Below are 25,646 nucleotides of genomic sequence, written 5' to 3'. Positions count from 1 at the left end.
GCATGTGTGAGAGGAGTAGAGAGATACCGTAAAGGTGGAGGTAAAGAGACAGAAGAGAACTTGTTGTGATAAATGAGAGGAAAGCGTCTGGTCCCACTGGACACTTGACTCACCATTACACACTGGGACTGGGACTGGGACACAAGATGTCCCAGTCCCGCACCTATGGGATGAGATAGCCAGTGCCTGCTTGACTCAGGTCTAGAAATGCCAGTTAAAATTAGGGATGTTAACATCTCGATTGTGTTTTGGAGAATATTGAAAACGTAAAATGTCTTAAAAATTGTATATAAGGCTCAGTGGACACAAGTCAGATAGATAACTCAGAGGGTTAGACAGACAGAGACGTCTACCTGAGACAGGCTAGGACAGAAGTGACCCAAGGCGCCTTTCCTTGTGCATGTTTAACAATATGTGCTTCAGCCTACAGTTTAGACCTATTGTCTTATGTATGACCCTCTGTCCTGCGTGACAGTGAATTATCCTCACTTTAATAAGACTATCAAAATCCTCAGATTAGGCAAAATTGTAATTAATTTTGTTAATAAAGATGTTAATAATAATAATGTTTAACAATATTTGATTTGATCCGTTACACTGTGTGCCAGACATCAATTCCCTCCTTGGAGCCGGTCGGCCGAGCGCACAGCACGCTGGACACCTGATCCTGTGGTCCCGGATTCGATCCCGGGCGCCGGCGAGAAACGATAGGCAGAGTTTCTTTCACCCTGTGCCCCTGTTATCTAGCAGTAAATAGATACCTAGGAATTAGTCAGCTGTCACGGGCTGCTTCCTGGGGAGTAGAGGCCTGGTCGAGGACCGGGCCGCGGGGACACTAAAACCCCCGAAATCAACTCAAGATAACCCCAAGATAATATTAGTAGAAGGGGTACGCGGCTTCACCTGGATCTTCCCCCCCCCCTCCTCTTTCCACTCCTCTTCCCTCTTCACCCCATCCCTCCTTCCCCCCTCCCATTGGTCACCCCCTTCCTCCCTCTCTTCGTCCTCTTCTCTTCCTCACCTCCTTCTTCCAACCAGGTTCCCCCGGCTCCTCCCTTAGGTAAGGAACTCCATGGGAAACACAACCAATATTTTAGACATGACTGCATAAAAATAGCATGGGGGTGGTCTCTATAAATACCAATATTTCTTAAAGCATTCACTTGGGCCGACCCAGACTGGGCAGTGACACCCCAACATGGTTCATGTGTGGTGGGTGAGGCTAGCACGAAGCATCTGGCCTACATACTCTTCTGATGTTCTTATAGTGCTTTGCTGGTCTAGCATTCTATTGTCATTGTATCTGTCGATTATTTTAGGTATTAATCAGGATATCTCTGGCGATGAGCCTGTTGTGGCTGTCAAGCTTCAGGTCAGGTGAAGCAGAGAACCTATTGGATCTCTTCCAATAGAATTTGACAAGATGTCAAATTCATTTGCATGTTTATCGATGGGACAAGCTCGTGAGTAAAGGTGTCCTCAGGTGTGTGTAGCCTCCTACGGTCACTGGTGCCTATGATGTGTTTTATTTGATTAATGAGTGTTGTTTTATATCTCCTTCCTGTAAATGAAGTGTGAGATGCGTACCTCAGAGTGTTCAGTAGTATGTCCAGTGTGCTGGACATTATTATGCTGCTGCGGAGTGCACAGTCTTCAGAGTTACGTTGATATTTATGAACTACATTATCATATTTCAGTTTGTCAGAGGAGGCAGCAATATTTTGTTTTTCATAATAAGAGTTGTTACAGTAAATGGTTTATGAGGAGGGGTTGAGAAATGATGGAATAATTCCGAGTGTTTTCACTACGAGGTTTACAATTTCTGCCAAATACCATATCATTCGCTCATCCTTATAGGCCTAGGTAAATGTAATCTTGAATTATGATGTCTTCCCCTAGTAGTCATCCATCAGTCTCAGGAGACTTTGGAGTTGCGCTCTGGTTGTCGGTCTGGAGTGGCCTCTCCAGGGCGCAAAGCCAGGGTAGTTTATACGAAGGAGAAGCTGTTACCCAAGCAGCAGGTCCCCCCCCCCCTCTCTCCACGGCGACGAAAGTCTTCAATGGAAAGACAAACGCCAATACGATTGGTTCCAACGCCGTCGCAGGAACTGTAAGCTCCGGAGTTGACCTCGAAGTTGGTGAAAGAAGGCACACAGGGACTCAGTACCCGGAGACCGCCGTGGTCGGGGCCGGAGAAGAACCACCCCAGCAAGGGCAAGAACGACCCCAGCCTCCTAAAGCAGACCCTGAGGGCCGCACGAGCCCCAGGAGGTGGACGTCCCGGTCCCGCACCTACGGGTTCCTGACAGAGATCGTCACAGCCCTCTTTCACCCGAGGCCCGCTTCCTTCAAGACCAAGCAGAAGAGTGATAATTATGAAATACAATAATTATTATTATAATAATTATTATAATAATATAAATAATTAATAATTATTATTCTGGGGGTGACTATTCCCAGAGTAGTGCCTACGTATCTTTCTATAGTTTCATGACCAGGTATTATAACATGCAAGGCGGTCATGAGCTATTGCAATAAGCGAATGGTGACTGAAAGATGGGGCCCAGGAGCCGAAGCTCACCTTGCAGCACATATAGATAAGTAATGCACTATATACCATCTTAAACCCACTCTTGCGTATGCTGTTTCCGCATCAATCTCTTTCCATAAATAAATAAATCTAGAAATAGTACAAAGTTATACCGTATATACAGGAATATTCCATTCTAAACAGAGGGGACTGAGCTGTGACAACAGGGAACTGGACACATTGATCGAATAAGGGAACAGGGAGGACATGATAACGACATACAAAATTCTATGCGGAATTGGCCACGTAGATAGAATGAACACGTGAGTTAACAGGTATCAGTTCAATATTGCAATGTATCAAAATATGCACGAAAAGCACATCTATTTAAACATACGTTGCAGTAATAAGAATATGTGTAGAGAGACTTGTAGAAAGAATAAGGAGCAAGCGAGCATCTTTAGGAGGCTTCTTGGGGGGCCTCGATTTTGATTTAATATTCCTTCGTGATTTAATAGTCCAATACTAATACAAAATACGCAATAAAGATCATATAATACAAGCTGATCTTCACACACCACAAAGAATAATAGCATTATATGTACTGTAAAGCGCAGAGGACTGAAGGGGGAGATGGAGCAAGGGAGAGGGAGAGGAGAGAGAGAGAGAGGGAGCGAGGAAGGAAGGAGGGTATTTCTCCCCCCCTGGTGGGCCTGGGGCCAGAGGGAGAGGGGGGGAGGCTCCCCTCCTCTATAAGACAGAACGGTATTGAACAGCCTCCTAATTAGCAGGCACAATTAACAAACATTTTCCTGGGTATTGCTCATTAGCACCCTTCTCTTTTACATATTTTATGCATCTCCAGCACATTTCCATTTACACTGACGGCAATTTTGTAAACAGACGAACATAAGATAGGGAGGAAGAGTGCCGTCACCCTCTTCCAGCGACCATTCCCACCTCCAGCACCTTTTGTGAGTGATACTGTGGTATATGGAACTATTTTTACACCCTAGTTCATGCTAATTAACCCACTTTGTGCCAGCAAGCATGAGAATGACTAGTATGAAGTAATAACATTACTATAGTGAAATATATGGAAGGAGGTATGTGCTTGGAGCCAATCAAGTAGGATCTAAAACCTGTACCGGCGTGAACAGTGTGACGTCACGTTGACGTCACACCATATATAAAACACGAATTTGCATCTTATATTTACTTTAGCTTAGGTTATTTAATTTGGTGAATTTAACTTAAGATGGTTTTTATTATGTTGGGTTAGGTTAAGTTGAGTTGAGATACAGTAAGTGTAGCTATAGAGTAGTGATGACGTAGAAGGCTACATACTTTTCTCAGGTCTTAGAACCTTCTCGCCAATGGAGGCACGCGTGACGCGGCGTCAGGGCAACACTCGCCCTTATCACGCCCTGTTGAAAAAGCGCCCTGAAAAAGTCAGTGATGTGTATCGCCTGTGTTTTTGAGGTCACAGGTTCATTTACGCACAAGCACTCTATTTCCCGTGTATGTAAGTCAGAAGTCGCCCTTACGAGCACGAATGGCCTTATCTTGCAGGTTCAGTAACCGTAAGATACCCGTGGAGCGCTACCTTCAGGTTTTCGCGCATATTAAATTTAGCGTTTACTTCTATAAGCGATGAGACGGATTAATACATAATTCATTATTGTAATAACACAGAGACTAGCATCATTGTTTCATAATAATAAAAGCATGACATAGGTTCTTAGTACAGCAAAACTGAGGCAAAATTTACGCGCGAAGACCAATCTGGAGCCGACATAGAGATCAACCTGTCGACCTGCCGATGCGTTGCTAAGACTGGACATCACTCACCTATTAGATATCTCGCAGTACAATAATATCATCATTCTTATTTAGATAGTTACAAAAATACTTTGGGAATAAGAATCGTGGTTTTAACAGCAGAAGAATGTATCGTGTTTATATCTCCCTCTCACCTATAGTCATGTTTGTCTCTCTCCGGGCCTCCAGCTGTACGCACATAGGCACGCACAAGACGGGAGATGCACGCATCCCAGCATCCCTGTGACATTTGACGTGAAGATGAGCTCTCCACTGTCTCTTAACTGCCCAATTCTGGACAGGGAGCCATAAGGCGCCGGTGATGCGCTTGGCGCTCTTGCTGGCTCTTGGCCTCACGTGGCTGCCTCACGCCTTCTCTCTTATATTCTCTTGTATATGATAATACTTACGAACATTTAATTAAAATAGTTATGATTTTGCTGTTTAATTTTCAAATAATTCAAATGTGGGTATATTTGAAGTATTAAACAGCGCAGCTTAGGTGAAATTAAATGTTATATGGAGTGAGTCGGCAACATGGTAGTGGGGCCGAAGGTTGCCACTGATCTCTAGATCACTGAATAATAATAATAATAATAATAATAATAATAATAATAATTTAATTTACATGGAGGTACAATGGGTTGGTGAGATTATATAAGACTGGTATTTTTACATTCTTGCAAAGCCACAAGTACCTCTGGGAGTTTGTAACATCTGCTGATGTAGATTTGACTAAATGTAAACTCTAGAACTATTCGCATACTTTGCGTCATTATATAATGGAATGTGAAAAAATTGCGGAATTTAGAGATAACACCATCAATAGTGTCCAAGAAATGTGTAAGTACTTCATTCATAATGATGTGCTGCCCGAAATCTAAGCGAAGTATCTAAAATTTGCTTACTGTAGGTAATGCATGCACATGACTGTACAGCTGTCGCCCAGTTGGGTGGGTGTGGAGCACATGACTGTAAAGCTGCCGCCCAGTTGGGTAGGTGTGGAGCACATGACTGTAAAGCTGCCGCCCAGTTGGGTGGGTGTGGAGCACATGACTGTAAAGCTGCCGCCCAGTTGGGTAGGTGTGGAGCACATGACTGTAAAGCTGCCGCCCAGTTGGGTGGGTGTGGAGCACATGACTGTAAAGCTGCCGCCCAGTTGGGTGGGTGTGGAGCACATGACTGTAAAGCTGCCGCCCAGTTGGGTGGGTGTGGAGCACATGACTGTAAAGCTGCCGCCCAGTTGGGTAGGTGTGGAGCACATGACTGTAAAGCTGCCGCCCAGTTGGGTGGGTGTGCAGCACATGACTGTAAAGCTGCCGCCCAGTTGGGTGGGTGTGCAGCAAGACTAGTAACTGTGTGACTCACTATAGATGTAAAGTGCCTTGTATAGTGACTTGTGAGTTAGTTAGTTTAGTTCATTTATTATGCACCCCATACCCATCTTGTGAAGGGTAGTGTTTAACACAGTGTGGTGTCAACACTGTGGAGGAATGCCCGACAGACCACTGGAACATTATCCTCTAACACAGTGCATTAAGATTTCAACTAAGATTCAACAGAACAGAAGTTGTTAAACACATGGGACAAAATCTTACTGAAGCGACCATACGAGTCATAAATACTCACACTCCGCCCAAGTAAAACAGAAACAAGCAACACTTACGTCTGCCAGCCAGAGGCTTAGGGGCCCGCGCAGGAATACCCCTGAAAAAAAACTTGCTTAGGTATAAGTGTAGGTGTTCTCGTTACTTCGGGGGTATTGTAAAGACCTGTTTTTACCTGATGGCCATTATCTCTCTAGTGGCCTCGACGAGGACAGGAATCCTGCGGCTTGTCAAAGGTTACTCTCATTTGTTCTGATGATTTTATCGAGGTGGATTTAGCAATGTCTTGGCATTCACGGTTTCAGCGGGTAGGCCGTTCCATGGGTTTATAACCTTATTGGTAAAAGGGCATCTCCTGTTTGCTCTTCTACATACTGCTATGGGGGTATGTTTACCCACAGAATGAGTGAGTCTGCCCGCTACTGTCACTATACCAGTATGCTCACTCACAGGGAGAGTAAGGCTGACTATTATTATCCCTATATGGCGGTATGTTCACTCACAGGATGAGTGACGTTGCTCAATACTGTCTCCATGGTGGTATATTCACTCACAAGATGAGTGTCGCTGCCCAATACTGTCACTATGGCGGTGTGTCCACTCACAGGATGAGTGACGCTGACCAATACTGTCACTATGGCGGTGTGTTCACACACAGGATGAGTGACGCTGCCCAATACTGTCACTATGGCGGTGTGTTCACTCACAGGATGAGTGGCGCTGCCCAATACTGTCACTATGGCGGTGTGTTCACTCACAGGATGAGTGACGCTCCCCAATACTGTCACTATGGCGGTGTGTCCACTCACAGGATGAGTGTCGCTCCCCAATACTGTCACTATGGCGGTGTGTTCACTCACAAGATGAGTGTCGCTGCCCAATACTGTCACTATGGCGGTGTGTCCACTCACAGGATGAGTGGCGCTGCCCAATACTGTCACTATGGCGGTGTGTCCACTCACAGGATGAGTGGCGCTGCCCAATACTGTCACTATGGCGGTGTGTCCACTCACAGGATGAGTGGCGCTGCCCAATACTGTCACTATGGCGGTGTGTCCACTCACAGGATGAGTGGCGCTGCCCAATACTGTCACTATGGCGGTGTGTCCACTCACAGGATGAGTGACGCTGCCCAATACTGTCACTATGGCGGTGTGTCCACTCACAGGATGAGAGGCGCTGCCCAATACTGTCACTATGGCGGTGTGTCCACTCACAGGATGAGTGGCGCTGCCCAATACTGTCACTATGGCGGTGTGTCCACTCACAGGATGAGAGGCGCTGCCCAATACTGTCACTATGGCGGTGTGTCCACTCACAGGATGAGTGGCGCTGCCCAATACTGTCACTATGGCGGTGTGTCCACTCACAGGATGAGTGGCGCTGCCCAATACTGTCACTATGGCGGTGTGTCCACTCACAGGATGAGTGGCGCTGCCCAATACTGTCACTATGGCGGTGTGTCCACTCACAGGATGAGTGGCGCTGCCCAATACTGTCACTATGGCGGTGTGTCCACTCACAGGATGAGTGGCGCTGCCCAATACTGTCACTATGGCGGTGTGTCCACTCACAGGATGAGTGGCGCTGCCCAATACTGTCACTATGGCGGTGTGTCCACTACCAAAATTCTTAATAATATGCGGAAAAAACTGTGCATATCTATAGCCTTCGTTATAGAATATTTAAAATACTGTTGGCTTCCTTCTCTACTCACAATCGGGGTTTCCGGGTTTGATTCCAGGGCGAGACAGAGATGCTTGGCCACCTTTCCTCCCTGGAAACACACACCGAAACTGTCTCCATTTTCCGCTTGTTACAACTTGTAATAAAGTTGTTACATCTTGGCTTAACGTGTTTATGACGTATTAGAACGTTGTTACAACTTGCTATATTGGTTGTTATAACTGGTTAGGAGGTGTTAAAACTTGTTCGAACGTTGTACCAACGTCGTAGTTTCGGTGTGTGTTTGGCGGGCTATCACCTGCTGCCGCTGTTCACCTAGCAGTAAATATAGGACGGGTTGTATGCTGGAGAGGGTCAGTAGTTTAACCATGGGAGGACCTCGATGCAAGCCTAAAGCATACATATATAGTTCATTGTGAGGGCGGGACAGGAAGCCAGAGTGTAGTCATTTTAGCTCCCCCCCACCCCTAAGACTAAATTACTGACCCCGCCCAGGCTGTAACCCCCACGCAACAAGCTGACTAACTCCTGAGTACCAGTCTGCTTACTGCTAGGTGAACAGATGCATTAGATGAAAGGAAATGTATGCCCAACCATTTGTGTCCCGCCCGGGATTCGATACCGGAATTCTCGGTTGTGCGTCTAGAACTGATTGATTGACTGATGAAGAAGATTAAGCCACCCAAGAAGTGGCATGGGCATGAATAGCCCGTAAGCGTCGAAAAGGAACCCGGCTGTACTACAGGGACCCTTCATATATACATTATATATATATATATATATATATATATATATATATATATATATATATATATATATATGTCGTACCTAGTAGCCAGAACGCACTTGTCAGCCTACTATGCAAGGCCCGATTTGCCTAATAAGCCAAGTTTTCATGAATTAATTCTTTTTCGACTACCTAACCTACCTAACCTAACCTAACATTTTCGGCTACCTAACCTAACCTATAAAGATAGGTTAGGTTAGGTTAGGTAGGGTTGGTTAGGTTCGGTCATATATCTACGTTAATTTTAACTCCAATAAAAAAAAATTGACCTCATACATAATGAAATGGGTAGCTTTATCATTTCATAAGAAAAAATTTAGAGAAAATATATTAATTCAGGAAAACTTGGCTTATTAGGCAAATCGGGCCTTGCATAGTAGGCCGAGTACGACGTTCTGGCTACTAGGTACAACATATATATATATATATATATATATATATATATATATATATATATATATATATATATATATATATATATATATATATATATATATATATATAATATAGGGAAGGGAGTACCATCTCTGGCTGGAAGAAGGGGGACCTATAGCCTCGGAGGAAACCACACATAACGCATTAGAGGGAATGTTTAGGTCCCCTCCAATACAGTTTCTGTGTGCCTTTCTCCTACCACCCCTTCCTTTTGATTTTTTGTTTGCTTTATTAAATATGTAAAGGTTACAAGATATACATTGGTTGACACAAAGAATGCTTAAAGGTTATGGATCTCTTGAAGCTCCTCTGCTTCCGGACAGGAACTGAGGATGCAGCAGGCGTTTCCCCTCTGGATGGCCACACTGAGGCGTTGAAACAAAAAACTGCCAGCTCTTGGGTCTCTGGTGACGTCAATGAGCTTGGAGCCGAATTCCTTGAGAAATCCCAAGGCACTCTTGCCCCAGGGGGCATGCGTCTCAGACGCTATGGGAACAATCTTGAGGTTATCTTGATTTCGGGGTTTTAGTGTCCCCGCGGCCCGGTCCTCGACCAGGCCTCCACCCCCAGGAAGCAACCCGTGACAGCTGACTAACTCCCAGGTACCTATTTACTGCTAGGTAACAGGGGCATTTAGGGTGAAAGAAACTTTGTCCATTTGTCCACCAGGCTACGAGGCCCCATACAACAAAGGTGTATCGACCTTCCAATCGCCTGTATTTGAGTGATTTTGCTGTTTCCCCGTGGTTGGCCGCCCCATCTGCTTGATCAGCTCCGAAGTGTACATAGGTGTCAGCCAGGGTGGATACACATGTGTAGTCCCACACCAACTGTCTACCCTCCTTCCACGAGTATATGGTGATGCCATCAGGGCGATTGATTGTTGCCGCCGAAGGCGGCTAGTTTATTGTGCACCCCATACTCATCCTGTGAGCGGTAGCGCAAAAGCATTACAGAGGGCACAAAAGGTCTTTATCAGACCTCATCTTAGATTATTACATAAACAATTTCTTCAATCCTTCACACCTTATAGATACAATGTCAGCTAGTTACAGAGAAAGTGCTATTACAAGAGCTACATATTTACAGTAAGTCATCATACATTAATGGAAGGTCTTATCGTTAATACATAATAGTTTGACCAATGGGGATATTACAGAGTCATAGGGGAGCTTCTGTTTATTATTAGTCCTCACAATACACTACTTGTTTCTGAATCTCATATGTCGTTCATCTACTGGAAGCGAAATGTGGGTACAGTGCAAGGATTTCAGGTAATTTATCCATAGTAATAAGTTAGGTTGCCATATCATACAGAGTGAGCTTAGATTTATCTCTAAATGGCTCAATTTTACTACAATCCAAGATATAGTGTTCGAGTGTGTGTCCCTGTCTTTGTCCACACATTTTACACTTTACTGCATCTAGATCCCTATACAAGCCGAACTGCCAGAGATACTTGTAGCCAAGTCTTATACGAGCTGTGACAAAATCTGATAGTCTACTGACTTTGTTACTTGCCCCATACACATGCGAAGTGCGGGGAAATCCTGGTTTTGGTCCCCTAGGATGCGAGGTTCTCTCTCCGCTGGGCACTGAGCTGAGACGAGGCTTCTCTTGATGATGTCATTGACCTCGTTGTGTCTTGCATGCTAGCCCTTTGTGCTTCCGCAATGCAACCCATGCAGTCCGTATTGGTCTGCTTCCACCATGTTGCAAATACACTTGTATTCAGTGTGAATTGGGGCACCAAGGCGGAGGGCCACTGCTACACGAAGGGATTCTGGATCTAGACGAGTGCCCATTACCAACATGGGTACCGCTAGGAGGAAGTCTCCTGCATGGGGGGCAGGCACTGCTCTGAGGCGGGATTGCTAAAGCTTCTTATTTAGCCCAAACGACATTGTAATTAACCCACCCACTAGATGGGTATATATGGGGGTCTTGAGTTTATATATGCCACTGTAACCTTCCCGTTGCTGTTCACAGGATGGGTACTATGCTACGGGCGCACTATAACCCGTGCTATATAAACATTTTAGTTCCTAGTACCTAAATCTAAAACAACAAACAACAGGGTACTATGCAAGGTATTCATACATAAATTAACAAATTCAACTAAATTGGGTCTACATATTCTAATTAAATTGGATCCATTATAATCTAATTAAACTGGGTACTCCCATATATATATTAATCTAGAACTAAAGCGGTTAAAATATATGTATATTTACTAAACTATAAGCTATGGTCCAACCCCTTAGAAAAATTAAATATTATACGTGGTCATATATTGAAGTACCTCAATAAAAAACTTTTAGTCACCCATTAACGTTTTCTATGTAACTTGATCATCTCATTGATGTTCTTTATATCGGAAGAAAGTAACAATTTTGACGAATAGACTTGCATACAGTACAACAATGGTCGAGAAAAGCTACAATTTAATAAATTTGGCTAAATTATTGAGCATTATAAGTTTAACTTATAATGTTAACATTATATATATAACATTATAAGTTTAACTGTACTTGCATACAGTACAACAATGGTCGAGAAAAGCTACAATTTAATAAATTTGGCTAAATTATTGAGCATTATAAGTTTAACTTCTCGTATAAAAGGGCATTACAGATAATATATGCGCTCTGCAATTGTCGACCAGCACCTACATACTACTTTCATCCCTTCATATGTATACATTGCAACAAAGGGACGGATCAGCAATAGGCTGCCTGCAGCTATGAAGGAAAAGTGAAAGTAGAGGAAACTGAGGTGTTGAGAGTGTGGTAAACACCACAAGGTGAGGAGCAGCACCGGTATTTATGGAGTCCTGTCGCCAGAGTCCTCCGGAGCCCTTTGTTTAGCGCGTTTTTCGCCACGGGAGCTCCAGCGTCCATGTGCCCTGGATGGCCACTTTATGGGGCGCTGTCCGCTTCTCCCTGGCACACAGCCCAGCTCCGGCTCTCTATCCAATTATTAGGATTGTTTTTGTGTGTGTGTGTGTGTGTTCGTGTTAATTATTGATATTTTTTAAATGGCCAGTAATAATGAAATAGCATTTTCTTGTTCTCAGCGATCCACTTCTGGAGTGGGGGGGTGGGGATCATCACGAACACCACTTGCATGATTAAAACTCAACCTGGCCTTTTATATCAATCAATTCGTTAGAAGCAGCAAACTGTATGTAAAGGGTAAAATCCAGAGTTGAAAATGGGGTACAGATTCACGGGGAATGAAGACTCGTACCACAAAGATACTTAACATGAGAAAGGAACCTAATTAATATTCCGTGTGTTGTTGAGTATGTTACTGAAATTAACTGTCAAATTGGTATAAAAATGCCTAAGCTAGCTCATCCTAACCCTTGCACAGAAGCCCTCCAGAATTTCTTTATTGAAGGTCAACATTGTTCCAAATGGGTAACTAAAACTGGAACTGAACTCAGGATGTATCAGATTTATAGTTTGTACCAAGAGAGACAACAACGGCACTTTGCTGCACCGTGGGAGATTACTTCCTTTCCAATTTTAATCCCTCCCCTTTCACCCAAGAAGCAAATTAGAGATCAGCCCAAGCTTCGTCTTGAAAGAAAGCTGAACGCCTTAAGCTATATTGATGTTCTGTAAAATAGAGCATTCTCTCTCTCAAATCATATACACTGATGGTTCCCTACACCGCCCCATGGGTGCAGCTGGAAGTACAGTTGTCCTGACAATGGGCGATGGCTTATATTTTGAGTGGGGAGTCCGTATAAACAACTGGGCCTCTACCCTTCAGACTGAACTATTTGCCTTGCTCCTTGTACTGAAATGTGTACCAGTCTCCAAACTTGATACATTAATTGTAAGTTACTCTTTATCATCCTTAATTGCTCTCAACTCTTTAGGACATAACTGTAACATGCTCGTGTCTGAAGCTAGACACAAATACAACAAAATTATTAATGATGGTAACAAGAGTCCATTTCATGTGGTCTCCATCTCATGTTGGCCTCCGAATGCATGATAGAGCTAATGAGTTAGCCAAAGAATCTGCCTTTAAAGGATAAATTGAGTGTAACCTTGGATTGTTAATAAGCAGTCTGAGAGCAGTAGTACACCGAGAACTTCAACAAAATCTTGTAGATCTGAGGCAAAGTGAAATCGACACCAGTAATTCCATCTATCATCATACTATCATGCAAGAAGAGACACACATCTATGGATCATCCAATAAAATCAGCAGACTTCTAGATGTTACTACTGCTCGGCTTAGACTCAGTTACAAGTATCTCTGGGAATTCTCATTATCTGCTGATGTAGACCTGACCAAATGTAAACTGTCAACAAAATTATTCGCACACCCTCCGTCACTATGTGATGAAGTGCGAAAAGATAAGTAAATTCGGAGACAATTCTATAACAAATATTCCAGAGATGTGTACATATTTCATTCAAAATGATCTGCTACCAGAAATCTTAGCCAAATATACCCACTTTGCTAACTGTAGGTAGTAACTAAGTGATTGTAACCTATCCACCGCTGCCCACTGGATGGGGGGGCGGTGTGCAGGACAAACATATAAATTGTGACACTAGCTCTCCACATATGTCAGTTGCTTAATTTAGAAACTGTACTTGTCGGTCTCGAGCCCATTGTTGATATGACGATGTGCATTAAATTTTGTAATTAGCTCAAGATTATAACTTGCTTAGCTAAACGAATGGTGGGGTTCAGTCCCTGAGCCCATTATGTGCCTCTTTAACCCTTTCCACCAATCAATCGACAATCATCATTCTGGCTTTCCACTACCGCCCACAAGATGGGTTTGGGGTGCTTAAAAAATAAACTAAATTAATTAAATTCTTGCAAGACGTGCCGGTTGGTAGCGGGTTGCAGTAGTCGCCTATGGGCCGCCTCTACGTCACAGTCTGTTAGACAAGCTCTGGCAAGTCAACCCCTGACCCCGGGCCAGGCTTGGGGGAGCTGAAGAACTCCCAGAACCATCTTCAGGTACAACATGATGTACCTCCAGAAATCTTAGCCAAATATCCGATGTCTTCTTAATGGAGGTTGTACATGCAAATGACGGGTAACTTTCCACCACCGCCCGCTGGATGGCTGTTGGGTTCATGACTACGAAAAGATGTGCGATGCAAATTGCTCCGCTAAGGGACTGTTGTGGCTTTCTAACCAATTGTCTTACAGAGAGTGAGTATGGGGGCACACCCCAACCTCCATATAAGTCTACCGTGTATGAATACACTCTGGCTTCCTGTCCCCCGACACAATGAATTATTATTATAATTATTATAAACTACCACTAAGGTACACAATTAAGGGTCCCGGAAGTACAGTCTAGTTCGTTCTCGACGTACAATCGGGAATTCCGGGTTCGAATCCCGGTCGGGACAGAAATGGTTGGGCAAATTACCTTTCACCTAATGCCTCTGATCACCTAGCAGTGAGCAGGTACTCAGGAGTTAGTCAGCTTGTTGTGGGGTTGTATCCTGGGCGGGGTCAGTAATTCGGCCTTGGGGGGGGGGGGACCCATATAAGTCTACCGTGTATGATTAATAAGATGCTTATCTTAACATACTAATAAGGTTAGGTGAGGTCGGTGTTTTCTATGAAGCTTTTCAAGGTAAACTAAAATATTTACAATCAATTAGTATGTCACATATGCACTTATTAAATAAGCCAATATTGACTATAAGCAAGTGCGAGAACGGGTTGCAACAATACACTCTGGCTTCCTGTCCCCCGACACAATGAATTATTATTATAAACTACCACTCAAGCATAGGATGAGTATGGGGTGCATAATAAACTACCGCTTCACAGGATGATTTTGAAGTCGGTATAGACTACCGCTCAAGCACAGGTTTGCTATAAATGTTGTTGCAGTTATCAGTATACAGTAATGCTGTCCTTGGGCTGCTCATATCCAATTCAAGGTGGCAATCATCATTCACTTTAAGAGCACATTCTTCGGCTAACTCATCAGTTTTATCAAGCATGAGGAAGCCAATATGGGATAGGAGACAAGCTCTGACTCCCTCATTTATTATATGTTATTATATCTGTGCCGTGCTTGAGGAGTTCAGAGTACAGTCACGGATGATAGAGTCACTTAAGTACAATTAGTGTGTCAAGTATGGACATATACCCGTTTGTGTTCAAGGAATATGGCAAAGAATTCTGTCTGAAGAGAAAAGGCCCAGTAATTTTCATGAGTTCCCCCCCTCAGAATAGGAGCCATCTCTAGTTATCTCAACAATTGTACTTCCGGCAACTCAGAGGAGTAGTGTAGGGAACCATCAGTGTACTGTATATAGTCTGGGAGAGGGAGCGCTCTCTCACCATAGCATCTGTCTAGCTTAAGGCATTGTACTTTTCATCATGTTGAAGCATGGGTTATCTTTAACCATCTTCTTGGATGGGAAGGAAAGAATAGTAATTTATTTGGAGAGGGGTGATCTCCCACGGTGCAGGAGAGTGTCGTTGTTGGCCCCTTTGTATACATCATCAACTCGATATATTCTGAGTTCGGTTGGAGTTTTAATATTGCATCTTGAGTTATGCTGACTTTCATTAACGAAGGTTCAGAGGTTTAGAACTATCCTCTCAAAAGTTTTGCAAATGCCAAAAAAAACTAGTAAGGGAAATACGGTGGAAGGTACCTACTGGTTAGGCTCCATGGAAATAATGAGACTTGGTCCATGAATTGGTCCCAGTAATGACACTGTAACTGTTGGTCCCAGTTACATTGTCAAACAATTCCAACAAAGGATTTCCTGGTATTAGAAAAAAGCAAATGCAGTGTATCATAAGTGATTCCATCCTCCCCGGGAGATGTGGCTTTACCTCTATGTACAACTGAGTGTAGTTCAAATTTAGTAATCTTCCATACGGAGCAACGGGAGTATATAGTCAAGGAGCCTTACTCTATCGTCATATCTAATATTTAGCTAGCTAGAGAAAGGCTGCTAAAGTTAGAGGTGGTGGCCCGAGCATCAATTAGATCATGTGCTCTGTGTAAGGGATGAGGCTGTGAGGTCTGTATCGATATCTGTGGCAGGTGGTTGCAGTTAATGAAGCCCCCAGTGGTGAATATTCCAATTGTAAATTATGTGAACAAGAGCTGGGATATATTCTCCAACATTATATCTGTGATTCTCCTGTTATCAGTGACTTCAGACCAAATAGTATGAGGGACTTTGGGCTCTGTAACTACTTCATACACTCGCGAATATTGGAAGATATTCTTGTGCGCTACCCAGTGTTTACTAGTGCAGGCCAGTAGGGTAGACTCGCATATGATGCTCTCTCCTGATTCCACATATGATTAACCATCCTGTGAGATGGGAATATTTAGATGAACTTAGCTCGTTTCCGATCTATACTCTGTAATCCTTCATACAGAGTAGGGTAGCAGCACATTGCTGTGTATTCCCAAATTTGTTAATTAAAGTCATCTGAAGCAACTACCAACTACAGTGTGTCAATTATAGCGTGTTTTACCTAATTTACCTGAGAGCCACTAGCCCCAGTGGCCTCGATGAGGACAGGAAGCCAGCGGCTTGTCGAAGGTCCACCCAATTGTCTTGATAATCTTTTCCAGGTAGATTTAACAACTAAAATGTATTCCATACTTGGCCTTAAATTACCCATCTCGCATTATTGAATATGTTCCATATGGATAAAAATATACGAATAGTTTTATAATTTCTAATTAATGAATTTATTTTTATTTTTTATTATGATTAGTCAAAAGTATAAAAGTATTTATGACGTTCTATCTGAAATATTTGTGTTATGTCGGCGACCTCTGCGAGCCTAAGATATAAATACAATTAATTAAAAAATTCCCGTTTTATGTATCTTGCAAAATACCATTCCATTTGTTTGAATTATAGATTTGTACATATATATATTATATATATACAAAATATGATATATAAATCATCTTCGTGTTGTGCTGTAGGCTGGTTACCCTTTAGTCAAAATAAACCTGCAGAAGTGGAGGTGCTTCATGACCTCCACGCATTTGTGACTTTTTAAATGAAGCCTCGACCCCACAGAGACCCTCGAAATGGCAGATGAACCCCAGCAGACAGACGTTAGCAGCAGTCATGACGAGGAGAAGTAAGCAGGAATGACCTGGAATGTGTGCTGCGGGGGTGTCTGCGGGACCTGGTGAAGGTTAACGAGGGAACCACACCCGCTGGTGACGACCTGGGACAGTGGGGTCTAGGGGACCTGGTAAAGGTTAACGAGGGAACCACACCCGCTGGTGACGACCTGGGACAGTGGGGTCTAGGGGACCTGGTGAAGGTTAACGAGGGAACCACACCCGCTGGTGATGATCTGGGATAGTGGGGTCTGGGGGACCTGGTGATGGTTAACTAGGGAACCACACTCGCTGGTGATGACCTGGGACTGGGGTCTGGGGGACCTGGTGAAGGTTAACTAGGGAACCACACTCGCTGGTGATGACCTGGGACAGTGGGGTCTGGGGGACCTGGTGAAGGTTAACTAGGGAACCACACCTGCTGGTGACGACCTGGGACAGTGGGGTCTGGGGGACCTGGTGATGGTTAACTAGGGAACCACACCCGCTGGGGATGACCTGGGACAGTGGGGTCTGGGGGACTTGGTGAAGGTTAACGAGGGAACCACACCTGCTGGTGACGACCTGGGACAAGGGTGTCTGCGGGACCCGGTGAAAGTAAGAGTAGCACACCTGCTCTCCATTACCTCCCAATCTCTCTTGCTTAACCTCTGTAATTTTCTCATCACTCCCCAGCATCTTCACTTTCTGATTATTACATACATTATTAATGTATGTAATGTATTAAAATGCCATTGCTAATTATTAAGCCATTGCCTATTTAAGAGAGCACTGAGCCAATATGATAATATAACACATGGAAGGGATATGAGGACAGGATAGGAGCAAGGATGGGGGAAGGATTTAAGGAATGATTCCCAACGTATTGGGTTGGCGTTTAATCCTCGATGGTCTAAGACATTGGGAATGGTTCCTTCACGTCTTCATCCTTTACCCACTCCTGTCCTCTCCTCGCATCCCTTTTATGTTCTAGTCATAATGGCTTAGCGCTTCACCTTGTAATTTCCATTTCTGTATCCATTGATTGTCTAATATTCTCTACAGCAAACGGTATTGTTGGGTATGTTATGCAAGTGATGAAGATGATGAAACGGCACCATGGGTTAAACCATGCAAATGCAGAGGCACCACAAAATGGGTGAGTTATTTAAGCTTGTTCAACTTCACATTGCGAGGCAAGTTATTATAAATATATGGTTGTGTTCCTACTAAACTTATCTTTTTTATATATCTTGTATCAACTGAAATTTCCAATACAGTAAATATTGTTTTAAGAAATTTTGTTACTGTAGGAAGAAATAATGCAATTTCCTAAAGTGGGTATTACAATAAATTTATTAATTGTAATACAGTATACACTTGTATTTTTGGAGGAATACAGTATACAATTATGTTTTTTGGGACTGCTTGCCTCGGTTGCTCCTCAGAGCTTGCTGTACTGATACTACAGGGTCATTCTCAGACATCAGGCTCCTGAGATATTCTTGGCACTTATAACCAAGAACCCACATCTTGTTCCTTCAAAGAGGGTGGGGAATCAAAGATCAATTCAGTACCAAGGTGAACCACCCAGAAACTTCAAATACCCCCCCCCCAAAAAAAAAAAAAAAAAAAAAAAAATTATGATATAAGATTGCAAAAGTCAAGTGACCCAAGTGATTATTGGAACAGGCAAACTACAACTAACTCATTCCCCATGGTTACACCTTGTGGCAGGCAGGTGACCTGGCCCAGGTCACCCCCAGGCACCACAATGCCAGCATTTCCCCCATTGATTTCTATTTGAGACCAGACTTTACTATACCAGTAAATATGAGTGGCTGATTTTCACCTATGTTGAGGAAATAAAAACTGAATAAACTCCCTTAATGCTTATACTGATTCAAACACATTCAAGCAATTAGCTGCTATGCTTCAGTAATCTGGAAGCAATTTGTGTTGCCCCTTGATATTCAAAAGGCCTGTTGATACTTTGAGGATATCATTTGACATATATTTCTGGCATTCATTTGTCTATATAAAGTTGTAATGGCTTGGCGCTTACCCCTGACAATTAAAAAAAAAAATTGTCATTTTGAAAACATGTCTTGGAAGCTTTAGTTTCCATCCTGGGCCTTAGTAAAACAATGCACACATCTGGTGCATTACCATCCAACCACTGAACATGCAGCGTGACCCCACTAGGGACCACTGACACCATGAAAAATTGCAAGGACTTGGAAGGACCTGGAAGATCTTAATGATGGAGTATTACAAGAGTTGAAGAAGAATACAGTATTACAAGTTATTATACTTCATAATATGGAATAAGCTGCTATAATAACAAGTGAAGAGAGACTTGAGGAGCAAGGGTGTGTGGTGCCAAGTGAAATATGATGCCACACTCTCAACACATACTTTTAGCTGCCAATTCGAGCATATTTGTTACAACTACAGTAGAATCTCGGTTTTTGAATGCCCCTGTTTTTTAATTTTTCGGTTCTCGAGCTCAATTTCGTAAAAAAAATTTGACTTAGTACTCGAGGTTTGCCTCAGTGCTCGAGTTTGTTGATAGACGTATGGGCCGACCGAGCGCATGGTGTGCTTCAGTTTACCAGTGTCTCCCACATAGTGATGACTGCGCGCTTGAATTCTTGGTGAAGAATTTCATTTTTTTATGTTTTTTTGGTTTCTGACCATAAAAGTTCATATTATATATCATGCCATTGGTTCCAAGAAAGTCAGTGGTGAAGTTTAACCTAAGAAAATAGTTGTGTGGATGACGATAGAGGAAAAACAAGAGATCATTCATAGTGAAACAATGTGATGTCTCACTACAGACAAGTGTTAAAACATAGGGAAAAGCAAGTGTCTATAGACAGATTCTTAGTAAGAAAAGCAAACCCTTCCAAGTGCGACGCCTCTCCTCTTTACCCCCTTCCTCGCCTAGAAACCATATGCAAAGTGAACATAGCACAATATTCACAAGGAACTTGTTAGTAGATAATACAAAAGTCCTGGAATCTAACACTGACCAAAGAAAATTGCAAATCTGGGAAGCTATACTTATAAGAGAAAAGAAGTCCCACTGTAAATGTACAGAATATCGACTTCACAACCCTGCCGACACTCGGATCCAGATCTTGCCAAACACCACTGGATAACGACGATATTTCTACTATGGTCTTTCCTTCCCCCACCTTCGTGAGCACCAGAATTTTATGCAATACCTTGCCCAATGTTTGATTGGCCCTTTTTCCTTATTTCAACCTTATTCCTCTACCTCTTACCCGATGTTTGATTGCCCCCATATTCCTTTGCCCCTTTACCTCACCCCTTCTACATGTAATTTCAGTATTGCACATCAATTGTTTCTACAGGTACATCAGTCATGTTTGCAGCGATGGGTGGATGAAAAACAAAAGGGCAACTCTACAGTGAAGGTCAACTGTCCACAGTGTGGAGTGGAATATTTCATTGCCTTTCCTAACATGGGTAAGTTTACCTTGGTGGTGTTCATTTTCAATTGTCAATTTATGCATCTTTATTCTGACTGACAAATAGGCTATTGTTTAATAGGCTAGATAAATATTGCTATAATAAATAAATATTAAATATTTCAATATTAAATATTAAATATAAATATTTAATATTGCTAAATAGGCTAGATTTGTGTTCTTACATCTGACATATTTAAGCTATAAAGAAATTAGCATTAGGAGTAGAGAAGAACACTGTATTAGACCTACTGGCCATGTAACGCACATTCCATTTTACACCTGGTCATGATGTATACTAAGATATAGTACATGTACTGGTAAACTGTAAGATTTTGGAATGGGTTGCCAGTTAGCATGATTGAAACAGTTTAAAAATTTGAGAAATACATGTATTGAACAGGTACTAGTGTATGAGTGAGTGGGGGCAGACATAAACATGGCCTAGTATGGGCCAACAGGCCTGTTGCGGTATTCCATAATTCTTATGTTCATTCATTCTTAATACACACAGTACTATACAGGTACTTGTATTTCTTGCAGAATTTTTAATTTTTGGAGGGGAGGGATAGTAAAGTATATATATTACATGTGCAACTAACAATTGCAGGTTGTGTACTTAAAACTAAGAAATACATTATATATAGTGTATGAACTAAAATTCCTTTGCAGGTCAGTTAATGTTGTTTCTGGATAGAGTGGATGCTTTTATATACAAAGTGTGTCCATTTGTGGCTGCTGGTGTTGTTGTTGGCTCCATCTACTGGACTGCTGTTACATATGGTGCCATCACTGTCATGCAAGTAAGTTAAGAGGTTAATGTTTAAACATTATTTGACCCAAATTTATCGTATTTAATTAAGTTAGAATTATTATTGAAGTGTCTGAAAATTTAAGATATTCATTTTATCATGTTTTATAGTACTTTTACCCTCTTTAACACTTTAACATTGTGGCCTCTCCTATGCATTCCTAAGCATAAACCTTCTGGGCTCACTGTGCCTCTCATGGGCTGCTCAGTCATGATTTTTTACAATCATTTCACATTTTCTCAGTTATTTGTTGGGTTTTAGCCATAATGTTGGTGACAAAATGATTGCAAATGAATAATCTAGATATCAGATTAAAAAAAGTGTATTTATAATAGAATATGCATGATGGCAGTGAATATACAATGTTTTGTGAATAGCAATCAGATGTATTTTAGAACCATCAAAATGTTTACTGTCGGAGAACGGATGATGCATTTTAGTCTCATCAGAATGATAAAGTGTATAACTACTGTAAATTGATAAAAAAAATAAACCTTTGTAGGACTAAATCAGGATTTTTGTACATTAAACATGTTTAACCCTTTGGCTGGAAGGGTTTCCTCAGTAGCTTCCTGAGCTAAGGGAGATGCTCTAGGCCTTCGAGATCCATCCTTTCCGTCTGGAAACCAGGGGCCATAATCTAGCTATTTCTATGAGGCAATGAAAGCTGCAGTTTCATAGGTCAAACCAAAATTGAGAAAATTCCCCAGTAAGCATAAGAGCAACAAAACAAACCATTGCTTGACAAAATTTTTTGGCACCTTTAGGTAATAAGGCTAATGATTGTTGCTGTGGTATAAGCACTCTAACCCTGATTGTCTGACTACCACCAGATGGTAACTCAGCACACCCGCTCGTCCATGTTTGACCACCCATCACTCACCTGGTCACAGTTATGGAAAGTGTGGTACCCCTTACAGGGCCTTCCCTCTGCTTCACACTTAAGGCCAAAAATGATGGCTAACTATGGAAATTTAGTTCTGCTGGAGGCCATTGCTTTATTATTGTTTATTTTTTTCCTTTGCAAATTGCCTTGCATCATACAAGATGTTTGCCCTAACTTTATATTTCATTCCAACTGAGGGCCAGAGTTTCTTTTCTTGTTAGTTCATTTGTGTTACTTTTTCCCCTACTCGACCAGAAGTACATGCTCTGAGGGTTCCAAGTTCCTACTCAACTAGTCACCTTTCTTTCGGATAATGCACAGGACGTCCCCCCTCCCCCACTGCAAGGTGGCCTGTCAGTGAGGAGTAGAGCTGTTAGCTTTACACAGTCTACCCACTGTGATGCTTTCTAACCCTGCTCCTTGCGTTTGTTGGGACCTTGCTTGGGTCACGCAAGTGTCCTGTCCAAGGTGGCTCCTGCTAGCCTCTTTGTATGAGGCTTTGGTGAAGTTGTTACTGGACCTGGACCTGGAAGATCATCATCAGCTGCCTTTGTGCTGGTAGCTTTGACTACTATCTCTCTATGGACCCAATATTTTCTCTTGCACTGTTTCATTATACATCATGAAAAGAATAAAGAAGACAGTCAGTCTGTCATACATAGATGTTTCTTGCATGCTGCTCATTCCACCGATTGCCTAGACAGACAATTAGCCCTGCAGACGCTGGCTCAATTGTAGGCCATTTCTTCATTCATTTTGGTGTGGCGGTCCCAACTGCTGAAAGGAGGGGGGGGATTCCTTGTTCTTGCCTTTGAATGTTCGCAGAGGAGGGGCAGAGGGTGAATGTTTTCTACATATGAAATACTGAGGGAAATAGACAATGTGGACAAGGACAGCCTCTTTTTTATTGGGAGAAAATAAAATGAGAGGTGGAAGCTGGTACAGTAATGCAAATAAATCAAATAAAGCATGAGGAAATTCTCATTCCCTGTACTGGTGATCAGGATGTGGAATGCACTGAAAGTAGAAGTTGTGGAAGCCACCTCCATCCACAATTTTATGAACAGATATGACAAAGAATTCAAAAGTTGGAAAGTAAACTAAAGTACAAGGCACCCAAAAGGCTAGTAGGTGGTTCATTAGAAGTTTGACCTCACTCCAACACACGGTTATGTAAGTACTCTTAGGTGAGCACACTAACTACTGTATCAAAATAAATCACAGCAGTATCAATTCCACTTCATACATTGCATCTTTATACCAATGACGTAATATAAAATGCAAACAATGTCACAATAATGGGCTGAATATTAAATACCCAACACACACATCTGAAAATAAAGGAAGTGATGAAATTTCAATCCATCCCAAACCATTATTGGTTTGATAATGGTTCAGAATGGACCGAGATGTTGTCGGTTCCTTTTTTCCAGATGTGCGGGTTGAGTGTCTAACCTAACATGCACACTTAAGTGCTCAATAAATCCCATGATGGAAATGTCTTGTTGTGTATTAAATTAATTGACTTGCATTATCTGTCTGCGTTATATCCAAGGCTTGACTCATTGCTAAGAGCTAATATTCCATATTTTGTGTTCCTTTCATGTTGATGTTACTCCATCAGGTTGTTGGGTACCAGGAAGGCATGGCACTGATGGAACAAGCTGACCCACTGGTTCTTCTGGTTGGGCTGCCTACAATCCCTATCTTCCTCATTTTGGGAAAAATGGTTCGTTGGGAAGATAAGGTCCTCAGACTCATCAGGGCATCAGTTCAGAGACTTCCTTTCCTAAAATACCTCCTACCTGCGTTCCGGTGAGTTGAAAACACAAATAACTAACAGTATAGTATTGCTCAAGCACTTGGGTTGGACAGTAGAGTGATGTTATCACTTCATTCTGGTCGGCGTTCAGTCCCCGACCGTCCAAGTGGTTGGGCACCATTCCTTCCCCCTTCCTCCACCCCCCCCCCATCCCATCCCAAATCATTATCCTGACACCTTTCCCCCAATAATTCCCTCCCTTCCCAGTATAGTTAATACACAGCATTTAAAAAATCTTCCAAAATGAAGTCCTCATTTAACATGCCAGTAAAGTTTCTGTAGTTATTTGTAATATTTTTCAGATTGCAGTATGGTATCTCCTTAAAAGTATCATACTGTAACCAGTGTTCTGCAGTATCACATTTGACAATCTCGCCATCCTCTGGTGGTAATTTATTGTAAAGTGGCATAAATGCTTAGGGCTTGATGTAAATTATCCATTGACCAAATAGAACACTCAAATGCTGTTCTATGTTTCTGCAAGTCCTTTACATCAGAAGATGAGCATGTTGGCTTCACTAATTTTGCAACATTGACCTGATGTGATTTTATTAGGTTTTTCATACTTATTCTTTAATAATTCAACTATGTGGTTGTGCTTGTTTTCCTCTATGACAAGCATGCTAACCAGTTCCTAAGCATTGCCCTTTAATCATGCATTCAAAGAGGGTCAACTTTTTAAGTCATATTTATCCATTTGTAAAGAGAAGCCTTTAAATGTCCCAAATTTAAATTACAGGTATAGTGGCATCTCCATTACATTTTGGCAAAAAAGGAGATTTTGTAATTGTATTTACTCTTTCCTCTGGTATCTGGTTTATTAGGTTTATCAAGATATATATATATCTCTTTTTTTTTATTCAAATTCTATATAATTTCCTCAACTTGTATACTATATTCCTTGTATTATTTCAGTGACCAGTTCTCTGTCAAGTGATAAATTATATCGTCATCCTTCTTATCTTATCGAAGGATTTTATGATAGTATTTCTGGGAGCACTTTACTTTATCACTCTCTTATAGTGTGTTGGTCAGTTTAGTACAATCTGCTGGCTAACTATGCAACAGCATTTGTTGGCTAACTATGCAACAGCATTTGCTGGCTAACTTTGCAACAGCATTTCCTGGCTAACTATGCAACAGCTTCCGCTGACCTACTTCGCAACAGCTTGGGCTTGTCTACTATGCAACAGCTTGGGGCTTGTCTACTGTGTAACAGCTATGGTTGTTCTCTCACATTTGGTACTAATTAAGGATTAAACTTCTCTGCTTCTCTTCTGACTTGGATGTATAATGGCTCCTCCATTTACGAATTTAATCCGTTCCCAGAGATGGGTCGTAACTCAAAAATTCGTAACTCGAAAAAACTTTCCCGTAAGAAATAACGTAAATTGAATTAATCCGTTCCACAGTCCCAAAAATATTAACTTCAAAATACATTTCGTACATAATACACACACACATTTTGTACTATAGTATGTACAAGTTATAGCTTACCTTTATCGATGACTCTTGTTGGCACATGGAAGATGGTGAGGAGGGGGGAGGAGAGGTGTTACTGTTTGGAAGTGGAGTCCCCTTCCATTATAATATCGGGCAGTGACGACTTCTCAGGGATACACTCTCCTATATTTTGCCTGCATGCTGGTCGAGGACTGGGCCGCGGGG

At 42.2% G+C, this 25,646-nt stretch overlaps 1 protein-coding gene and 1 long non-coding RNA gene across 2 annotated transcripts in view; both read left to right on the top strand.

Annotated features, from left to right (window-relative positions):
* The window catches only part of LOC138366242 (uncharacterized), a 137,605-nt gene that overhangs the window by 92,297 nt on the left and 19,662 nt on the right, over positions 1–25,646 (top strand). The window lies entirely within an intron of this gene.
* Positions 16,836–25,646, top strand: part of LOC123757595 (E3 ubiquitin-protein ligase MARCHF5) — a 28,473-nt gene continuing 19,662 nt past the window's right edge. The window contains exons 1-5 of the mRNA XM_045741374.2: positions 16,836–16,996; positions 18,027–18,120; positions 20,342–20,456; positions 21,131–21,261; positions 23,781–23,971. Coding sequence (XP_045597330.1) covers positions 16,944–16,996; positions 18,027–18,120; positions 20,342–20,456; positions 21,131–21,261; positions 23,781–23,971 — 584 coding nt within the window. The 5' untranslated portion in view covers positions 16,836–16,943. The remainder of the gene's footprint in view (positions 16,997–18,026; positions 18,121–20,341; positions 20,457–21,130; positions 21,262–23,780; positions 23,972–25,646) is intronic.

This window comes from Procambarus clarkii, chromosome 19 (genome assembly GCF_040958095.1).
Source record: "Procambarus clarkii isolate CNS0578487 chromosome 19, FALCON_Pclarkii_2.0, whole genome shotgun sequence".
In the NCBI taxonomy this organism is placed as follows: domain Eukaryota; kingdom Metazoa; phylum Arthropoda; class Malacostraca; order Decapoda; family Cambaridae; genus Procambarus; species Procambarus clarkii.
This window is presented reverse-complemented; position numbering and strand designations above follow the sequence as displayed.